At 38.7% G+C, this 23,728-nt stretch overlaps 1 protein-coding gene across 1 annotated transcript; it reads left to right on the forward strand.

The window, feature by feature from the left end:
* The first annotated feature begins 286 nt into the window (after positions 1-286).
* LOC129733099 (uncharacterized) lies at positions 287-22,969 on the forward strand. The gene is made up of 4 exons (XM_055694668.1): positions 287-595; positions 19,614-20,592; positions 20,655-21,125; positions 21,185-22,969. The coding sequence occupies exons 1-4, from the start codon at positions 558-560 to the stop codon at positions 22,901-22,903; spliced, it is 3,207 nt and encodes a 1,068-aa protein (XP_055550643.1). The 5' UTR covers positions 287-557; the 3' UTR covers positions 22,904-22,969.
* Positions 22,970-23,728: the final 759 nt, after the last annotated feature.

The raw sequence follows: 23,728 nt of genomic DNA on the forward strand, positions 1-23,728 counted from the left end.
ACCTAGCAGCAAACGATAATCCTTCTAGTCAATCGCACCGTTCCGGGTCAATATCGCACAATTGGATTAATCGTTTGGACCAATAGCCGAATAATCACAAAAAGTGAGAAATTTTGTGGTTGGATTAATGCTGTGAAAAGTGATACTCAGTGATATTTCTACCACCACGGGCAGCAGCTGGAGTTTGTTTTTCTGGAATCCAGCAGCAGGTCGTGCAGGGTAACAAATGGAAGCCTCGTAAGTTTCACGGTCGCTCTAGGCTAGAGAGATTGACGTCAAAATTCGAGAACGAAAAAGACATATTGGTGACAAATCATAGCGGAAGTGTTTATTGATTGGCATTATATTTCGTTGAGCAGTGGGAAACGTAAAAATCCTATTAGTGCAAAAAATATTGAAAAAAAAAAACGAAAGTGTAATCCTGTTAGTGTACCAAGAACTTATCATCACTTGCAACCAACATAAGTGGAAGAGGTTGGAAAGAAAGTTGAACATGCTTCTAGTTGTAAACTAGAAACGTGCTCCATTCTGTTGGCAGCAGTTGCAAGTTGCAACACATGAGTAGGCAATGTGCGACTGATTGTTTGATACCAACGTGAGCACTTGAAGTACCAAAGTTTTAAGTTCAGTCTGATCCTAGTGGTCAAAAAGTGTTTTATTTATTTAAGAGCTTGTAAATCACTACTAAGCAATTAAAAAAAAATCACAATAATTTAGAATAAGTTCAATCCGTTATAACATAGAAAAAGATCTGTGGAAACTGTGTAGAACACTTGAAAGCATTGTGCCAATAACTGAACAAGTTCGAAATGTACTTTGATGGAAGTGCAAATAAAATAAGTTGTTTTAAATTCTCAAAATCGTATCAGCCTTCAGTAACTGCTGAGATCCCATTGAAAACCACGCCTTATTTATTCAAGATTTCCGGCAACGCTCATTAAACGTCATTTTAGGCTGCATTGACGTCAACTCTTCCAACCAAAAAAAAAAATTACAACTAAAGCTGTCGATTCCGAATTCCTGTTTTTTGTTGTTTTTTTTTTTTTTCTAAATCAAAGTTTGTCATCAAGTCTTAAGCGAAATGTGGTTGATCACAATTTTCTGAACAACATTCTAAATTATTCAATTCTTGAAGCCAAGTATGTTCACGAAGAAACATTAAAAATGGAAACCTTAACTAAGGAATTTTCAGTGAGATTGCGAACAAGATTCGGAGTTTCAAAGATTTCGCGCTCCAAGACATCAAGAATTCATCGATCGAATTCTTCCAACATTCATGGGTCATGGCCACTGCCGGCAGAATCTCGAGCACAGTGTGTAATGGCTGGTTATGGACAAAATTGATTTTTTATTATTATATTTAAATTCATTTGAATTTTGAAGAAATTTCGTAGAATTCTACAGGTGTACTAAGTAAGCGTCAACAACGAATAATGAATTCGCTGTATCTTTGAGGGCAGCGTCTGAGTAAAAGTTTCTATCATTGGATTCTTATCCACAAATTTGGGCGGAGTGAAAAAATCTATAATTTAGAGCGGAATTTATATTTATCGTTGTATCCCAGGATAAATGAGCTCCGGGAAGCAGAACTGAATAACAATTATGTGTTTTATAGTACCTGCAACGAGAAATAAGTGAACGTAGTTCACTACACACACAAATTAGTTCGTAGCACAAAAATTAGAAAAAAGCAGTTACCTTTTGAACTTTTTAGTCTCTTGGCATGACATATATTGTTTTAAACTTTGTAGTCTCTTGGCATGACATATGTTATAAGAAATTTGAAATTTCTCATAACAACAAAAATGCTTTTTTTAAATAATTTATTACAAGGCATTTTCTCAAATTTAAAAACATTTGTTTGCTCGGCCAGCATTAGGGTCGCCCCACTGTTGCAGTGTCTTGTCGAAAGCGTTTGGTACGGGGTCATAGTCATAGTGTATAAAGCCCTTTTCTGTTTCCACAGTTGTTCAGTTTCTACTCATCCTATTAATGTAGGGGTACAAATTGTAGCTTCCATAAACCAAGCATGGTTGTAACGAAAATTAACCAATTCGGATTTCATACCTCAAAGTTCTTAATCTCAAAATATTTCTATATAACCTATAGACATTAGTTTTTTGAAGTATTTCTCAAAACAATCTTCCAATCATTCAAAAAGTAGAAGCACTTTTGCAACATTGCATCTATAATAAAATTCATTCATCAACAGTCCGTAGGCGATCATGTTCTAGGACACCCAACATACCGAAGTAAGCTGTTTCTGGATGGATGGTCATTGAACGATTCCACTAATTCAGCGTCTTTGAAGGTTGATGGCCTTTTTTTACGGGGACAGTCGACAACATCGGAATGAATCGGAATGTTGCTTCACTTAGAGTAGCATTTCCGTAACCTTTTTCAACTCTCAATGCCCTTCAGCCGTCGTTTTCTTCGTTTTGCCGTAGGAATCATTTTTGAAAAATTGTCTAAATTTTCATTTAAAAATATTGAAAAAATAAATTTTGAGATCCAGCACTAATTTTATTCCAAGCGTTGCGTAAGTACGGTATATTTCGTAGATTGCAAACTGATGACTATCACTCCACTTGAGGAACAATGTTTGGGAGTAACATTTCAACTAATCTAGCCTGAAGTACGCCTGACAGTCACCATTGCTGACCACGCACTCTGGTCCAGAAGTGTCCTCAGAAAAGTTTTTTGTTATGTTATTTTGAAAACTTTGCCAAAGACATTGATTTTTAGCGAAAATAATTTTTTTATCTCACTTGTAGAGGGATTCATCACGGATCTGTGCATGTCCAAAGAAGGGTCTTTTTTTTTTCATTTTAAAACTTTCCCAAAGAGAGTATTGCTCTAAAATGTGACGTTTACGAGAAAATGACTTTTGACCACCCGAAAAAAATAACATCAAAACAACCTTAAAAGTTACTGAAATTGTACATAGTTATACCATAATTTAACTATGTTTTTCATTGTAAATACATAAATTTTACATTTAACATCATTGTCCAGAACTATAAAAACCTAAATTAATCCACCTAGCGGTCAGACTCAGCCTTTCTCATTCAAACTTATTATTTGTAAAAATAGATTTACATGAATGCTTAAATCCAATAAAGGTATTTATATTTACTCATTGGGTTCTAAAATATTGATGTTGTAATTGAAGTATAAAATATGAAATTTGACGTAATGTTAGTGCTTAAGAAATACCGAAATTAAAGAAATTGCTCTTAATTTCGAACAATTTAATCACGAACGATACCGGGAACGCTGAGCCCATATATATATTGATCAAAGCAGGTATAGTGATGAATAGTCTTTGAATTTCTTTTCTTTCCAAAACTTTTCAACAGCATATCAAATTCTTATGAAGTATGTTATTTGAAGGTTTGTGATTTTTTTTTTTGTAAGATTTGGACCACTGGGCCCATTATTTTGATCTTTTGTGGTATAAGTTTGAGATATGACTCGTTTGTAAGACACTAGTTAAGTTCAAATGAGTCGTGTAATACTTGAGATAATAGACTTTCGTTGTTTTAACAATTTAATACATAACGGTTGCTTAAGTTTGATTACAATCAAATGAAAAGGGAACGTATAAGGCAGCCAAACTTTGAAACCACGTGTTCAATCATAATTCATCAGTTAACTTTTAACACACACACATATACACACATACATACATACATACAGAAAATGCTCAGTTCGTCGAAAGAAGTCGAGTGGCATATGACATTCGGTCATTGGGACCACTTTTATACCTTCGGTTTTTCCAGTGATTGCTATACCTTTCTAGGAGAAAGGCAAAAACATGGTTTTTGCCATTTTTATCATGAAAAAGGGGGGTTGTTATGAGCATGAGCATGAGCATGATTGACCGCCCGCGGTTGCTACTCCGTTATTGCCAGATCAGCTGTAATTACACAGAGAACCAACGGATGATGCTTGGGACCAACATGCATCCTCAATGTGTAAAAACTGGTGACCTTAATCTTTGTATTAGGCAATACCAGCGCCGGCCGCATCCGAATGCAGGTCAAAGAAGGAATTTGTATAGGAAAATGTTGACGTGATACTCGCTTAATGGAAGCCGAGAACACCTCTGCACTTCCACGAGAAATCACTGGGATGTTGGAGAAAGGGCAAGGTACACAGCAGGGTTCGTTTTGGTAAACGATGCGCTAGTTTCGGGTGTCGGGTTCTTTAGAACAAGTATCGCGCGAACAAGTTCATTATATCCGCCACGATATTCATAATGCGATTCGAACTTATTCAGTTTGACAATGTAACACCGCAACAATAAATCGTACGCGAGAATACTAGACCTTTGATCAAATTGGGACAACTTCAAATGATATGGTATCTCCTCGTAAGGTGATCCTCCTTTCCTCTTTACACCGAAATCAAGGGCGCGTTGTTGATCTATCTTTAGATAATACGACCTTATGAATGTATCGACGCGGAGTCTAGGGGTTCGTTCAACCGGACATTTCTACCTAACACATCGACCAACGACGTTTCTCGTATACACTTTGTCTGCTCTAAAAAAACGATACAATCCCGCGAAAAACACACCTGAAAAACAGAATATAACAATGATGCGCGCTTATTACGAAAACGAACCATGAGTATATTTCTTGCCAAACGGTCCGCGATGTAGCCTTTGCTACTCGTAGCCATCAGCGAGTACTTTCGAAGAAACGACTGCACGTCGGCCGACGCGATTCTTTAGAGGGTATACATTGTGTTTTCGTTTATCGCGATATTTATCGACCGGACGAAATCTTCGGTTAAACAGTCACAGTGAGACATGAACAAGTATCTGAGTATAGCCCTCGAAATCACTATATTCTAAAAACGTTCATATAAGTAAAATGCTCCCGAGCCGGAAACGCAGTTTACATCGAAGCACTATGCACGACCGCTCTATTCCCTCCTTCCGACGCAGAAACTCGGGGACACGACTTTTCACGCCGATTCTATCTTAGTTGTCGATGCGAATGTTGCCTATGAAATAAAAAAAATGGCAAAGTTTCATGCATGCAAAGCCTTAATAATTTAAAAATGCAAATTTCCATATTGACCAATATATGGTCTTAAGTTTGTTAACAAAATGCCGACCTAGTCATGTTTGGAACATTGTATACAAAACATAAACAGCCCAAAAGCTAGAAAAATCGGGAAAGTGAAGCATAAGATTTCATGTATTATCACTGCACCATATTCCCAGCTTCCATAAACCACACCATTGCTCTCGAGGTGAGAACATGTTTGCTAATAAAACCCTACTTGAAGCCTGACCGTGCAAAACCGTGATAGATGACGGATTCAAAGTATACTATGCGTCATATTGGCTCATTACTAAGTTGAGTTACCCATTACCTTATAATGGGTGTGATACCGTTGGAAAGATAGAAAAATGGCAAAGCTTGGTGCATCTAAAACATTAAGTGCAAACATCAGGTGTAGATGTACATACTAATCAAAAGTCTTGAAATTATTGACAGGACCAAACCAATCATGATTATTTCAGGCTGACTTAATAATCCTCGAAAGTCAAACTCGACTCCATTGAATTTTCTATTACCTGTCATGCGAGAGTCAGTGCGTTTAAAAATTCATGGTACACGACACATCAGTAAATACAACTTAATTAATCTATTCTACCATAATTTCTAATAAACAACACTATTACACAAAACCACACGAAAAAAGTCTCCAGAAAAACACCTTAATTGCACTCTGTTTTCTATTTGGACAATCGAAACTGTAACAGTTAAACATTCAAAACGGCCACAATCAAAACGGCACGCTACGTCGTTACTCAAACTGGCAACTACGTGGTATCCGGTGGATCATCACATGATGTAAACCATATTCGAACGCGGACCAATTAGGAAAAAAAAAATTAAATTCCAAAAGCGAATCGTGTATGTCGTATCGAGCCCGTTGATAAGTTAACCTACCTCACCTGACGATTCTCATTGCTTTTACTTGTGGGAGAAAAAAGTAAAACATTTCAAGACTCATCGTGCAAACAAAAAAAAAACCCTACTCGCAGCCGAAAAGCTACCACACCTCGTGCACCCAACAGATCACACATTCACGCTTCTGCCAAAGTCCAAAGCCCGCTAAAAACCACTACACACATAGCCTTACATTCATGAAATGTTTGATACAAAAAACATATACTCATCTGTTTTAGTTTGGTTATGCCTATGCCAGCGAAACAAACGCCGACTAGCACAGCGCAACGCTATTCTCTCCGCTCTACAGGAAGTGCCGTTCTCTTCGTTCACACCACCATATGCACTCCATTATCGCACGTTATAATGAACCGCTTGTTAGCGCGACGCACGAAGTAGGCACTCACACTCACGCAACCTAACTGGCCTAACATATTTCAATTTGATTTCGTGGATAAATTATAACTTCCACGCATAGAACACTGTGTTTTTCACAAAACCTCCACTTTTTCATTTAAACAAAGCATCACAGATCACAACTGTACACTTTTTAGCAAGTTTGTCCCCTCATTTCACTTATAAATCAATAACTTTAACGGATTGCTTTCGGGGCACGTATTATCGGTTAGTCGTGTTGACAGCTGAAAAAGGGGGGTTGTTATGTATCTTAACAGCATTTTTTCAGGAATTTTTCTCATACATTTAGAAGTCACAGACAATGCTTTTCATAGTAAAGTTATTGTCGGTGGAAAATTCAACAACAAAAAACGTTGTCAAAACATGGTAATGACAAAAATCATTTGCAGGCTTATGAAGGCGGGGGCCTAGTGTGGTTGGTAACGTCTCCGCCAACCACGCTCGACGCCTGGGTTCGAATCCCACCGCCGACATAGGTGTCGATGGTTGTGAGGTGGCGTGATCCACTCACAACCAACCCAATTGGTCTAGATTCAATCCTAGCCGACACCGGGAGATTTTCTGAGGCGAAAAATCTCTGGGATCACGCCTTCCATCGCATGAGGAAGTAAAGCCGTTGGCGCCGGTCCGTTGATAAACGGGTCGTGAGTTAGGGTCCTGGGTGTGGAGTCGCCTCCCTGGGCGTCGGTGATTGGCCTCAACAGTGGCGGAACTAGACCGACGGAAAATGAGCGAGAATAAAAAAAAAAAAATTTGCAGGCTTACAGTAAAAATACAATGTTTTTTATGGTTACAATAAAAAACATTGTCCATTTACTGTTCTCACCGCAAAATACATCGTAATTTTTTTTTTCGGGCAGCTTTTTCCACTTCTGGACCACAGTGTCACGCACATATTTACCGTAGGTTGGGGATATTTTTTTCGTGAGTAGACTCATCACCGACGAATCGTTTCTGGATACGCTCAATCCGCAGGTTCCAAGTTAGCTGGTAGGGAAACCAAACCAGGTTACAATTCTCAATCAGTGGACGTACTAATGAACAGTACAGGGCCTTTAAGCAGTGTGGATCCTTTAAATGACGGGCGACTTTATAAACGAAGCCGAGCTGGCGTGTAGCTTTTGAAATCATCGTACTGTGATGCAGGTGGAATGTAAGTCTACTGTCAAGTAGAACACCAAGGTCCTTTACATGATCGACCCTCCTCAGTTCCAAACTGTCGATGCGATAGTCGAAGATAATCGGTTTTAGGATACGATGGAAAGTTATAACTTCGCATTTAGAAATACTAACCACGAGCCAGTTCTTTCGACACCAGTAGGAAAAAACATTCAAAAATTCTTGTAAACGGCGGCAGTCTTCAATAGTCCGAACTTCCAAAAACAATTTCAAATCATCTGCATACACCAGCTTGCAGCCGTCACCTAGCAGCAGTGTCACGTCATTGAAAAACAGTGCAAATACCAAGGGTCCCATGTTACTTCCTTGGGGAACTCCTGACTTGTTGATGAATTGCGATGATACACTTGAACCGAGTTGTACGCGTAGAACTCTTCCACGAAGCTATGAGCTTAGCCATTCAACGAACTGATGGGAAGCACCTAAGCGCGAAATTTTACACAGGAGTATCGTATGCTCCAAACGATCGAAAGCAGCTTTGATATCGGTGTAAATCGCATCTACCTGAGCTTTCTGTTCCATCTGCGAAATACACGATGAAGTGAACTCTAATAAGTTGGTGCAAACAGAGCGGCCCGGGATAAATCCATGCTGAGTGGTGGAGATATAGTGCTTAGTGCGAGAAAGCATGTAACCACTTACTATGATCTCAAACATTTTAGACCCAGCAGAGAGGCTAGTAATGCCACGATAGTTTCGAACGTTTTGCCGGTCACCGGATTTAAGCACGGGAATCATCAGCGACTGCTTCCAAACAGCAGGAAACTTTCCTTGAGCAAAAGACTTGTTGAAAATGTTGCATAACGGAACTGCAAGAGCGGTGGCACAACGACTAAAAACAACAGCAGGAATTCCATCAGGACCAGTCGAATATGACCGTTTCAATTTTTTAACAGCAGCCAATACCATATCGGTCGTAATTGTAAAGGTGCTTAAGTCAACTAAACAGGAGGGAACATCAGATGCCGCTATCGACGATACCTGCGCTGAGAGCTATTCCGTAATCGTTTCAGTTCACGCAACCGAAGAGTATCCCAAGCAGGTGAATTAGGACGCTTCACAAGAGGCAAGTTGGAATGCAACCACTCAACAATTGTATTGCAGAATCGGTCAGTCAAATCGTCAACGTCAGGGCACGCACACATACAAGCTTTCCCAGTCGAAGTCCAGTAAATAATTAGTGAAGAAGTAAATTCCAGATCGTCAAATTATCGCAGGATAGATTTTGCCACACTGACTAATTATAAGAGGGACTTATTTTTGTTAGGGGGAGAGTTAACAGGGGTACTGTAGAATTCAGCTTGAAGGAAAGGTATATGATGGAGAGCCTGAGAACAATTTTGACAACCAAAATGGCCTGGTTCTACTAAGATTCGACACTACGACCACCCGCCTGTCAAAGCGAATTCTGTAACCTTGTGGCTACGGAGCTTTCCAACCAGCTTGGAGATATAAGAAAGGATATAGATGATGCGGTACTTACTTAATAGGAGGCCACCGGCTTAGCGACACTCCCGTAAGTACTACGGAATTTGGAAGAAATTGGGGGATTATATGGGATTCGCAACAAATATTGTTGTTATATTGTTGAGTCCATTTAGCGTAACCCAAGTTGCACCACGAAGAGGAGGACTATATTGCAACCCCAGCACTGATTTTTTTTTTCAAAAACAAAGAGTGGTATTAAACAAAACTAGTCATCTCAGATTTCAATTAAAATGAGTTCTTTAGATAAACAATTTTGTTGCCTGTAGCTCTTCTGAGCATACCCAGGTGGGCACTCTTGAATTCTACGCCCTTGCGAGCGGCCTTCCGGCAGTTAAATGGAAAATTCGTCATGGCGGACAAAACATACGTGTATTTTTGAGTTCTCCTATTTATCAATTCTTTTTCAGTTTTCACGCCAAAATTGTTGGAATAGATCTTACGCTTCAGGTTTGCCCAGATGTTTGCTCTGATTGTTGTCCAATAGTGCGAAGATGTTATAGATGTCCAAACGGGCTTATCCGGTGTCCACAAAGTGCCGCACGATATCCGTTTTCGACGGGGTTGGGGTACCGTTTTTTGAACGCGCACACTTCTGAACGGAGTACTGCACAGTGGGGCGACTCCATACAAAGGCTGGCCAAGCAAAAAAGTGTCGATAAATACGACAAAAACTTGGTATTTACATAATTTTGGGGCGCTGAACACGAATTTGGCATAATTTTTTTGTTTATGGCCGTCCATAAAGCACGAAAGCCAATTTTAATATTTTTTGGCCCTTTTTTCCTTTTTTATAGAATTGTATGATCTTTGACCACAAGTAGTGCAACCGGGCGTCCTTCCCATTGAAAAAAAAAAACGTAATTTATGGACGACCCCTCGAACTAAACAAATTTTGCCTAAATATATATATTTTTTAAATAAACTAAAACAACATAAGTAATACAAACTAATTACAAATTGAAAAAATCATCAACAGCATCATCATCTTTCGCTGTGATCGCTTAAATCTCGTGTTGAATTGTTTCCAGAAAATTTGAAGTTCATTATACTTATCAGCAGGAAAAATGTCTTTTGCTGCAGTTTTCATTTCTTCTAGTAATTTTCGATGTTTCATTGTTTCATATATATGTTATCTTCCTAATCCGGTTTCTATGGTTGAAATAGGACATTTAAATACATGTATAACACCATGAATTGACAACTTACTAGACATTGAATTAGGTGGTGCCGCTGAAGTTGAAGGCTCCATAATAAAATTCAACGAATTTATGAATTTGAAAACTAAGACACTGGAATGACACAACGTTCTAAATGAATACGAAAAGATGCGGAGGGCGACGACTGTTCTTTGTTTTTTTCTCATAAAGCAAAATGTGTGCTTTACTTTTGTATGCAAACGAGTGCGAAGCAAAAGCAATCTTCAAACGGGCTATTGTTGGCCGGAGTTTGATGGTATGAATTTGCTGCTAATATTTGACACTTCAATCAGTTTAACGAATTTCATGATCATAAATTGAAAAGGGCTGAATGTTTTTAGTATTGTTTTAAATTTGCAGAAAGTGATAAAGTTTGAGATAATTAAAATTTCAGATTTGTTTACTGTTTTCTTGTTTAACACTTATTTTATAACTTTGCATTGATAAATTTTGTGATTTTCGCCCAAATTCATATTTTATCCTTACGGATTGAGTACGATATCATAAATTTTCATTAATGGGGTATCATGGTTATGATTAAAATTATTCCTGGATGAAATTTCAACTTCAAAAATAAAAACTAAAAAAATCTGCTATCGCTTTCTTCACTAAAGTGACACTTTGCGCAGTTTTGCGCAGCAGCGGACAGTATGCATTTGAAAGCTTACGTTTTTACCTAAATTTTGAATGTAGTCACAACCGTGGCAAACTGCGGCAACTAAACTTTTAAGCTACTTTTCTACAAAAAATTACGTTTTTTTTAATTTTTTGAAGTAGAATACTTCTCTCAGGAAGTTCGGCTACATAGGGATGTGAAATGAAAATCTAAAACCGAAAAATATGAAAAATATGTCCAATTTCAAATGCTAATAAATCGGTTAGTATTCGGTAGATTTCCTTCGTTCTTGCAGCAATAGATTGGAAAATCTTCTAAGATTCTTCTTAAAATAAGATAATTGTAATTTTATTATTGACACTATTGTACTATTGAAAATAATCAAGCCTTGTCGAAACGAAAAATTCGACCTCTGATTGGTCGTTATATGATTGCTTCCCAAGCACGGTCGACACCTTGCAATTGAAAACATGCTATTTGGCCTATATAAGAGCCTGTTTCAGCCGGAGCCGCTCATAATAGTTCTAGACAGCGACAACAGCAGTCGTCCTTCCTTAGCAGCAGCACTAGCCCTGTGGTTGGTCACCACGTCTCAGGAGCAGCGCAGCTTTTCTCAGCGTGTGTCGCCAGACAGCCATTATTCCCCCCGTGTTGGGGCAGCATGAAGATTACCATCAGGAAATCCAATTTTGGAAATCAAAATGCCTTTTTCAAGGCAAATAAACAAGTCATTGAAAGTTAATAATTTTTGTCAACGCAAGCAAGCATTCTGTGTTGCGTGTATCTTAATTCCCCCACTGTAAAGGCAGCTCAAAGGTTGCGATCAGCAACCGATTTTGAACCGCAAAATGCTTTTTTCAAGGCAAATAAACAAATAATTGAAGGTTAATAATTTTCTGGCATCAACACAAGCAGACATTCTGTGCGGGATGCAATCAAATTCTGTTGTAGTTGTCTAATTTTTACTTTTACTATATTTAGTAAACCCCCCACTGTAGGGGTAGCGCAAAGGCTGCGATCAGCATGACCAACTTTGAATAACAAACTGCCCTGTTAGACCGCATTCACAAAGACAGTTAATTCGACTATGCAGAGCTAATATGAAGTCGATTCAATCAATCAGCATAAACAGAATTTCGTCGTCTCCCAGTTGCCAAGTTGCAACATGATGCAACACGCAGCAGTGAGCAAACGAAATCGCTTGATGTTACAAACCGCAATAAGATACGGGTTAAAACCGTTGCGTGTGTGAGAGCACCATCGGTGTTTATTCGCTGGATACCAAAATCAAATGCGAATTGTGGAATAATTCGTCTAAAGAACATAAGGAAATGGTAAACCTGAACTGAAAGGCGTGGCCTATTACGTAGCACTCTTCGGCTATAAAAGAGTGTTTCTGGGATAACTAGCTACATTCATTAGTCGGAAGGTGAACTGTCCACAACGTTGACAGCAGTAACAGCATATATCGGCACTCAGCAGTAACAGGCCATAGCAGCGGGTTGCGCCTGTGGCTGCCTTCAAATTAAACAAATCACTTGCCCTGTGGTTGGTCACCACGTCTCAGGCCTCTGCCAGGCTGAACGCCAACGCGAGCGATCGGGCGAGATTTTTGCGGTACATCAGCCGGCACTTTCTCTAATGGAAAAGTAGGATCATTTTGTTTAGAAGAATATAACTGTCGGTAATATTACAGAGATGCGATTGCATCATATCCGATATGGAATTGAACAATTGTTCTTCTGAGGACAAATAAAACACTTAATTTGAAGAGTTAATAGCTTTGGGTACCAGTAGCAGTATGGTAACAGCCTCAGCGGTAGGTGCAGCCGGTACTTTCCTAAGGCCGATGTAATAAGGAAGTAGGGGAGGATTGTACAAAACGCACTAGTTAAGCATTTGCGCCATTTACAGCGCTTCAAATCATTTCAAAGCGACATTGCACATGTAGGATGGTTGTAGTATCTATTTATTTTATGTTTATGACGAAGTTTATTATAAAATACTCGATTTCAATGTCTTTTTTGGTAAAAATTACAATTGCCGCCAAACAAGCCCGTGACCAAAACGCACCACAACAAAGGTCAGTATGCTCCAAAGCAGTTGGCTAATATGCCACTAGCAGAAATCAGCACGCGAAGTGAGAAGCGCTTGAAGTCTCGAAAGTAAAATCAAAAATAAAGGAACATACTCTAAGTTGTCAAGCAATCTCCTGCAAGCTCTTCATAGTGCATTCTGCCCCAATTTTAATTTTGATTGTTTTTAGGTAAAAGTTGACGAAAGTTAGTGAAATAATTTGAAATACTCATAGTATTATAAACGCCGAATGTGTAAAGGTTAGGGGAACCATAGTTTTTCGTATTATTTACAAGTCAGTTTCATAAAAGCTTAAATAAAATTCATGAATATTTACATGTTGGACAGAGCCACAGCCAATTGCACAGTTTTTTGAGTAATTCAGTCAATATGGCACACATCTTTATATGAGAACTGTAGAGAAGCTGGGTTTTTATGAGAAAAGCGAAGAGTTTCGTCATAAAAAGCCACATGTGTAAGTATTTTGGGGAATTAATAGCATGGGCCATCTTACCCAACTGGTGCGTCTTGTACGGTTCTCCCCTAAATGGAATCGGCACGGCGAAACAGTTCGGGTGTTCTTAGACGCGCGTCATTTTTCGTACGATAGCGGCGGTATTAGCGGTAGATGCATTTGCCAACACTTACTCCAGTAAAGCCGTGTCTAATTTTCAATGTGAAAACACCTTTCTATTGTGTTGGCCGTGCGCATTGGGCCTCTGCCAGGCTAAACGCGATAAGCGGCGCGAACCGATACGCCGGCCGTAGGTTAATTTACAGCCGTAAGTAGAGCTGTGTAAAAGTATTCTACTTCAACCTTGCGGTCGTGGCTTTGCACACAACCCTCCTGTGATTTTTTCTAGTGTCAGGCCTACTATGACCAAATTTTACAATATCTAATGTAAAGGGTTTGTTTTGCAAAATATTTACAACAACTTTTCCTTTGACGTCAAAAAAAACCAAACTATCATTGAAGCTACAGAGCATTTCAAAGTACAGGTCGGACTCGATTATATACAGACTCGATTATATATTGACTCGATAATATATGATTCGATCATATATAAAATTGTATATAATCGAATCATAATTTGTTTTTTTTTTTCAATTTTAAATATAACTTACCTAAAGCAGCAATGTCGTATAGGGATCGTACAAAAATACGTAACGCTTAGGGGGAGGTAAAGATCTGACAAAACGTCGCAATCAATACTAAAAATTTTGAAGATCTATACAGAGAGCGTTACCTAGAGGAAAGAGGGGGTCGAAAACAGTTTTTATTTACGGTACGTAATTAATGGACGTTCCCTTCAGTCCAATATGACGTAACGCAACATTTTTTGACCCAAAACGTTGATTTTTGAGCCATAATGTTTCAAGTAAAGTAAAGCTGATCTAAAACAGAAATATCGCGAGGGAACGTTTACAAATTATGTAACGCTCAGGAAACGAGAAAGAGTGTTGGGTTGGCAAAATGTTGCAACCCATACGGAAAATTTAAACAAAAAGCATGGCAAAGGGGGAAAGGAGATCAACAATAATTATTCTTGCGTTACGTTATAAATAAGCACTTCCTCATTGATTCATAGAAGTCCGTTCACATGATACATAACGCAAGCAGAGCTGAAGAAATTTTTTATGCCTGGTGTGCTGAGTATTGGAAACATGCTAGACAAAGTGGTGAGGGTTTTCCGGAAGTCCAAAATTTATGTCACATTAAATTTGCATGGACCCTAATATTACTATTTCAATGTTAAGGTTGAGGTGATAGAAATTGACTCTTTTCAAATACTTATTTTTATGAAGTTGAAATCAATACTGGTGAGCAGAAATTTAAATAAATTAAAGGCAATGTTTTTAGCTAATCTACTATCTACCCAATACGCAAGTCGCTAATCTAGCTAATCTACTATCTACCCAATACACATCACGCAGTGCAAGTTGCAATACACGCCGTGTAGTGTTTCTATGCAAAAGTGGCACCCGTGCAGCACGGTGTAGTGTTCTTGCCATGGCTGACTGCAATAACATAAAGAATAACTACGAAATCTATACATACATATATTTTTGTAAGAAAGGTTTTTTGCGACTTTAAGGGTGTTAGTAAAAAAAAACCTACTTATTTATTTAAAAACAACAAAAGATGTATGCAAAATAAACAAAAAAAAATTTCTGATTCGATTATATATACATATATTTATGTAAGAAAAGTTTTTTGCGACTGTAAGGGGGTTAGTCAAAAAAATCCTACTTATTTATTAAAAAACAACAAAATATTTATGCAAAATAAACAAAAAAAGATTTTTTTTTCTGATTCGATTATATACAGGATTCGATTATATATAGTGAAAATTTTTCGGAGACTGTATATAATCGAGTCCGACCTGTAATGTACTTTTTTTCAAGAAAAAGACAAAAACCGTCAGTTCGCCAAGCTTTGAAAAGTCATACAAAATTCAGATTTTATGATATTACGCCCAAATTTTGGATTTAGACACTTGAATGTTATAGCAATAAAGGAAAAATATTATGAAACAGCTAACGAAAAAAAATTTTTTTGGCTGATGGCCAGCGATTCCCCACTGTGTACTGGAGTAGCTTCACTGTTTTCGCCAGTTAGAAGAGTTCGACTGATAGAGCTGTCATTTTTTTCTGCTGATTCATGGGTTACTATGATTGATGCTGCATGGGTAGTAGGGTGAAACAGAAAATAAATGTTAGCTCCCATGATCTTTTCTTGTTCCTTATGGGTCCTACACTGCCTGTAATCGAATAATTGTAACATTCGTCATTTTATGGATTTCGTGCTTTTTATTGGGAAATGCTTAGAATAGTATGTACTTTTTACATCTGAAAAAACATGCTTATGTTTGTGTGAAAAAAGTCGTAAAAATACCAAGTTGTTTTGTCACATAGCGTAAATAACCGCATTATTGTCACACTACCTAGCTTTTTCAACTTTTTTGTCAAAAAAGCTTCCATCCAAATCCACATCTGCATCCTTTGGAACTCGGAAGTTATTCTGGTCCGGTAACCAACCACCGGTGATCCGTTTCTGATGTTCAGCTCATGCTTGTTGAATACATGAAAAATTTCATTTCCCCTGTGATATATTCCAAAAGTAGCTTGAAAGTGACGGCATAAATGTATCATTGCAAAAATTTCAACCAATTTGACTCCAAAAGCAATATTTGATGTATACATAGCGTAAAGTAGTGCCTCTTTATGATACAAAGTTAAGTTAAAGTATTTGATATTAAGTTTGCATGAATATATTGGGAACTAAGCATTTAAGGTCAAAATATAAAAGTGCGATTTGCTCGAACAACCAATTTTGCAAATGTTACAAATATGCGATTATGGGCAGTACAATAACTGTGAAAACTTTCAGATCAATCAGTGGATATTTTTGCACCCGTGCTTTAAAGTTTCCATACAATTTTATATGGAAAAATCCAATTTTCCAAAACTTATTCTCTAGATGTCCAGTTGGCCCCCAAAAATATATCGATGTCGATTTGAAGGAAACTTTCTCGGGAAAAACTCTTCTGAAGACCGTAAGACGCTAGGATGCTTGTAGAGAAAGTTATTAACCCCAAACTGATTGAATGTCTGACAAACGGCTCACCATTGAACCATTGAATTTTTCGTCTCGGGGATACCCAGTTGGACCATCATATGGTCGAACATTGGAATGAGTTGGCTATAAAATCTGCATACGATAACACTCATCGACAAAATTTTGGTAAACTGGAAAAAATGGTAGATAACAGTTTTTTAACCGTTCCTGTGAATTCTAGTGTCCCTACTCCATAGCTGCCTCCGAAATGCTTCAAAAATGCCGCATTTTAACCCTCTCCCGCTCACAAGGTTTATCATTAAAATTTATAGCTTCACGAGAAAATTCAAGCTGAACACTTTGTAGACTAACTAAAATTACTGTCAACTGTAGTATTCTGAAGAAAATGCCCAGTGATGCACTGTGGCAGCATATAAATATTTATGGAACAATCGTTAGCACAACAAAATATTTTATCTCAAGATATGATGATTATAATTCTTGGTGCTCTAGAGTCACCATGAGCGGGAAAGGGTTAAAGGTATTTTTTCCAAACTCGGTATAATCACTTCCGATATTGTCTTTAGTTTAGTTTTTCTTCAAGAAAATGTTTCTCTCTTCTCCAAAATCAATCCATCCCTCACTTCTACGTTATAAGCAAACGATGTTAGGATGAAAGTGATTAAAAAAAACTCAGAAATAGTGAATTAAAAAGGTTCTTAGGGCAATTGAATTGTCTCTGGTTTCCTTTTCGGAAGTAGTTTTCCACAGTTCTGAAGCCACCTTGAAATCACTTTCTCTTCATACCTTTTTAAGTTGTCAAAAACAATTTGGAGTCGAACTTTCCTTGTATTCACCTTCACGATCTTTTTTTAACAATCTTCAATTTAATCTGGAATCATTCTCAGTTTTGTTTGTTTGTTTATCGATCTTTTTATTATTTTGATTTTATTATTTTGCTTTTGAAACATTTTTTTGCGATTTCAAGCCCAACTTAGAACCATTTCCTATTTTCGTTTTCTTGGGCTTGATTTCAGGCTCAATTAAGGAGCTGGGTTTCGTTTTTTATTAACCTCTTTTCTCCGTGATTTTAATTTAGTTTCAGTTTGACATTAATATTTTGGCCTTTTTCAATATTCAATTATAATAATTATATTTTATTGTTTTTCTTTTTTTTCTAAGCTTCAAAATGCTGCTGGAAGTTTTGAGGAAGAACTGAAGAAACCTTTTGGGCTGATTTGAACTTTTTTCATCATTAGCGTTTTTGTTTTGTTGTGTAGATAATTTTGTTTGAACCTTTTTTACGCGGGTTTGGAAATTTTCGCGGAGTTTGAAGATTACGCGGTTTTTTCTCCAGGGGATTTCCAGAAAAAAAACTGTTTCACGTACAACAGTTCTAATGATTTTACTTCTTCAAAATATTTTTTAGGAGTATTTAGGTTTAATTCCAGAATATCAACTGATCACACCTTTCTTGTATGTTGCCTTTCAATGATTCTTTATAATAGACATCCATTACCACTAAAATCACTTCTCACGTGATTTTTTGCACGGTTTTCGTAATTAACGTGTTTTTTTTTCACGTAAACTTCGGAATCATCGCGGTTTTTTCACGTGAATTGTGCAACATATCTGGGAAATTTTGAGCATAACTTGGAATTATTTTGATTTCGGTACTGGATTTAAGAGGCAAATTGCATCTTCAGTATGATTTTTTCACCTAGTTTTTGCGATTTGAGTTTAGTTTATTTTCAAATTACATACTATTCTGACTTTTTGTTCACGTATTTAAGACGATTTATGACAGTTGCGAGTCACACATAATATCTTTTCCGTATTTTTTACCTACTTCGAAGGTATTTTAGATGATTTCAGCCAGTCCAAGTCAATATATATATATTGTTTTTTCTTTTTTCTAACTTTTATAAGCCAGTGCATTTTCTTTTTCGATTTTTGTAAGCTTAAGAAGCATTTTCAGCCTAATTATTAGTTTTTGCATTCCTCATTTGTATCTTTACCGACTTTAAGAAACTTTTTGGACTTCAAGAAAATGTAATGTAACAGCACAGTGTCACTTTTCACAAGTTTTGTTACGCGTCTTTTCACGTGGTTTTCTGACTTAGAATCATTTCCATTTGATTCATTCAGTTTTTAGGCTTTGTTTTGGTCTTCAGATCTGAATTCAGGGCGGCTTCCAACTATAGGATAATTCTGAGTAACTATTTGGACTGATTGGATTTTGTTTTATACGGACCTATGCTTCTTTCTTTATCAGTTAAAGAGAAGAAAGAAATCTGAGGAAAGAGGTTAAGTCCACCATTTTAATTTACTCCCACCCCTACAATTGGCATAGAATTATGAATGGATTTTTTTCATTTACATCATTTAATAAGAAATGTTAGAAATATAGAATTATGCAATTTCAAAAAAAAAATGTTAGCCCTGTTTCTTCACAGTTCTCCTAATAATTAAAATGATTCGAAATCTTCATTCCTGAACATTTGCTTCAATTTTGTCACGTTTCCTTTGCAAACCATCACGACGCACGAGGAGGGCGAGAGTAACTCAAATCAGGCAATTATTTGCACTAAGCATACGACACCGATACAAGCAATAGTAATCGATCGGAGACAGAATTTAATTGAGCGGGCAATAATCTGCTGTTGTAGCAGAGGTTAATTATTTATTACCGGCACAGCGCAGGCGGGCTGATGATTCGATCAATGCATAGAACCGTTTGCTCCAAGTTCAATGGCTGCTAACCGCTGTTCGACGTTGCATCACACCGCATCGTTCAATGAGAGAATTTAAGGACATTTGCACGCGTCTGTAACCGGAATTGCCTTTCCGGGTTATGGCGTGGCGAGGTATGATCATTTCAGATTGAACACAAATCAATCTTAGAGACGTATTATGTTGGGCATTTTGGTTCCGTATAATTTTCACTCGTAATTGGATGCTAAGCATCCATGACAACATGTTTTTTTTTCGCTCCGTAAAAATTAACACTTCACAAATCCGAACCGCTGACAAACATCACCTGACCACCTGACGATGATGATCACCGCTGCTCTATTTTACCTCAGTTTGTTCTCTCTCCGTCATCTCAGATTTGCCAATAATCCCGAGCTGAACGATCACATCGGCGGAAGGGTGAAACCATCGAACTACATAGAACGATTCGATCCGCGCAATCCTGAGCTTTGCGACAGCTTTAGTAATTATCGCGAGTTGAATAAGGGCAAGAAAAAAGGGTACGATGCGACTAAATACAAAGACTTTCACGAGCTGCAGGCCGACTTTAAGGAGCTGCAAAGCAAGGGCCGGAAAAAGGATGACCCTATGATGCGAAAAGGACACCGGAAGAAGAAAAAGAAGAAGTCCAAGCTAAATTTTGAGGGAGAAACCTTCAAAGATCCCGATCCATACCAGCTGGCGGTTCGGAAGACCAAGTACGAGAAGCAGAAGAGTAAGTTTGTATTTGAGGGGGAAACTTTTAAAGATCCCGACCCATTTGAGTTGGCCATCAAGAAGCGCAACCCTGATCAAGTTCAAAACGATAGAGATATCCAGCAGGAATTTATGAAACAGCTTCATCATGCGCATCCCGGGTTAGTTCACGGAAATTCGGATATGAGTAAGCAATCCTATATTGGAAATTTGGATAACGATGATGGCAGCTTCGAGGTTGAAGAAGCTCCTTGTCTGAATCGGTCCGCATTGGCACAGTTTCTAGCCGTTGGAGTCAAAAACGTCCTGCTGCTCGGGTACGGCATGACCCTAGGTTTTCCGACTATAGTGATTCCAGCCATTCAAGGTGGTGATGGACGAGTGCCAAGCTACGAGAAGGATTTTATTCTAAGCCGAGAGCAAATTTCCTGGCTAAGCTCGATCAATTTAATTTGTGTTCCACTGGGTTGTGTTTTTTCGGGAATGCTAACCCAACCGATTGGAAGACGTCGTGCGATGCAGATTGTTAACATACCGATGCTGATCGCGTGGCTGCTGTTTCACTTTGCCGATGATGTTCATTTCCTGTACTGTGGCCTTGCCCTGGCTGGTTTCAGCGGAGGCTTAAGCGAAGCACCCGTAAGTTTTAAGCTGATATTTGGAAAAAATGTTTTTTTTTAACTTCTTTTTGTTACAACTAGGTACTAACATACGTATCGGAGATTACCCAACCTCGGTACCGTGGAATGCTGGCGGCAACTGGGTCAACTTGCGTCATTATCGGTGTTCTTATCCAATTCTTGATGGGCAGTTTTCTTCGATGGCGCACGGTAGCTTTGTGGAGTGCTTGCGTTCCGATTATTTCGTTTATGTTGCTTTTTGCCGTTCCTGAAAGTCCCGTTTGGTTGGCGGGAAAAGGCAAACACAAACAAGCCCAGCGATCGCTAGCCTGGTTGCGCGGATGGACTATCGAAGAGGAAGTTGAAACGGAATTTCGCGAAATACGTAAACATATGGAGGAAAGTATTGAACATGATAAAGACTATACGCTGGTCCAGAAGGTGAAAAAATACGGTTCACGATCGTTCCTGCAACCGTTTTGCATTATAAGCTTTTGCTTCTTTGTCGGTCATTTCTCCGGTATGACGACACTTCAAACATATGCTGTTCAGGTAAGCTCTGCTTAGCATGGGTGTTATGAAAACCAAATCATAGTACTGCTTCATTTCAGATCTTCCACACCCTCAAAGCCCCGATTGATAAGTACTATGCCACAATTTTATTAGGAGTTGCGGAACTACTTGGGACCCTTTTCTGTGTGTGCCTCGTTCACTTCAGTGGTAAGCGTCCACTGGTTTTTGTGTCCACAATCGGATGTGCCATATGTTTTTTCTCTGTCGCTTCGTACGCCTATTTCCTGAGCTCCATTCCTGGATCCACCGTAAGCAACATAGTTGCCAATGTTTCGGCCATCAAGGCCGAAATTCGTGTCATACCCCTTAACCATACCACAGTGATTGCAATTCTTCCTGAGGTGTCCAACAACATGACTGCAGTCTCGAACGAAACCATGCAAGGAATGTTCAACAGCTCCTCGGATGTAGTCTACGACAACCAGAATTTCAACCCTTATTATTTGAACGGATCGTACGATGACAGTGTGAACATCAGCGTTCCCTACGGAGAGTATGTTATTAAATCAGCAATTCCTACGGATGTTCTGGTAAAGATTCCAAATATTGAGAGTAAGTATCTCTGGATACCGTTAACCCTGCTGCTAGGCAGTGCTTTTCTAACGCACATGGGAATTCGTTTAATCCCGTGGATGTTAATCGGCGAATTGTTCGCTCCGGCCATAAGAAGCGGAGCTTCGGGTATCGCTGGAGGCACTGGGTACATATTTGGTTTTCTAGCAAACAAACTGTTCCTCTGGATGCTATCTACCTTTTCACTACCGGGAACATTCTGTATTTACTCTGCCATAGCAGTTGCCGGTGCCATAATACTGTACCAAGTTCTACCCGAGACGGAGGGAAAAAGTCTGGTTGAAATCGAAACATATTTCATGTCCAAGCGAAAACGAAGCATTCATTTCGATCTCGAATGCGCACCTCCCATGCCGAAACCTAGAGGGACGGTCACTGCCTTCGCTCCTCCACCTCCGCTGCCACCACGATCGCATCCGCTGAAGGACGATGTTGGTCGGATACGAAAAATCTCCCAGCAGTTTGGAGCTCAATCGAGAAAATCTTCCACAAGTTCAGTTCCGCGCAAGATTTCGCAAACTTCCATCGGTGAGGTCGAAGCGCCAAGAAAGATATCCACCACCTCGTCGCGAGGTTCGCTGCAATCATACGACCTAACCTCCTCGCATCCTAGTCAGACTTCCGAACAACACTACCGGAAAATCTCCGCAAGCCAGTTGCCAACTATTTCGGCCAGCCCACAACGTGTTCGGAAAGTGCCTACGACGCAGTCAAAACCAAACACGACCACCAAACCGACAGAAGAAACCACAGCACTCGAATCCCGGAATGTTCCAATTCTAGTGGTGCCACCGCAAAAAGTTCCTACGAAAACTAAATCAGCGTCGAAAACTAGTCGAAAGAAGTCACCTTCGTTGAAAAATTTCAACATCAACAACTGGGAGAGTAATCTAAAATTCGAAGAATTTATACGCCGTCGGCAGAACCTTAAAACTCCGCAGGAGTTGAACAAAGACAATGATGATGATGACGATAGCCTGCTGCATACGACCGCCAGTCAGCACGAGCTTAATAATTTTGACAAATCGGCGGCAACGCAGCGCGATTCCCAGCTGCTTTCGATCGGAATGCAGCGGCACCGGCAAAACTCGGGAAGTCTGAACGCGCTAACCAGCATCGCCGGGTATGACAATCAAGCTTACCTAGGCAGTACAAACAAGACCGCCAGTGAAACCAGGATGTAGTCAGCCAGTTCCAGTTGTTGTTTGTTATTAAGCTGTTGTAGGAACTCTGCAGATGTTGCAAAAAATAGATGCTATAGTGTATAAAAATGGATTTTTTTTATTGAGAATTAACCAACTACTCTAAATTTCGTGGGTTCCCAAAAGTGTAAGCAGATCGTGAAAGCACGATCACTCTTTTTTTTCTAAAACTCCAATTTTTTTTTTTTTTCAAACTTGTAAACAAAATTTTGTCAAAAAACCCTGAAATGTTGCCTATGTATAATAACAGTACACCGCAACAAAACCATTAGTTGCAAGTTTATCTCATTATATACATTAGTAAGGCACCCAAAACATGTTTTAAAAAAGTGGTGTCAGAGGTCTTTTACCTGACTCATAAAAAGGCGGTGGTCGCCTGAAAAAAAATTTCAGAGATTAGCTTAAAAAAAAAGACCAATCTGGTCCTCCAATCAAATAAGTGGACTGTTATTTTCTTAAAAAGTGTGACTTTTCTGGACCGAAAACAAAACTTGTCTGAATCTTCGTAGCTGCAACGATACAAATTGAGAACGGCTTCAATTTGTGTCAAGGTGGTACAAATTTCATCATAGGACAGCCTTCTGTCTTCGACAACTCTTTTGATGTGAAGCTTAACTTACTTAACACCTGTTTTCCAGAAGTTTGGGAGTGAATTTTTGAACATTGCAGCCAATCTTACGATTACGTGGCTTACGTCATACGGAACCAAATTTGAGTAAAGACCCAAGCACAATTGATACGTTTCGGCTGCGTTTGCGACAGTTTGACAGTTAGCCCATAATTTTTTTGTCAAATTAACATCAACGC

Source organism: Wyeomyia smithii, chromosome 3, assembly GCF_029784165.1.
Source record: "Wyeomyia smithii strain HCP4-BCI-WySm-NY-G18 chromosome 3, ASM2978416v1, whole genome shotgun sequence".
Lineage (NCBI taxonomy): Eukaryota > Metazoa > Arthropoda > Insecta > Diptera > Culicidae > Wyeomyia > Wyeomyia smithii.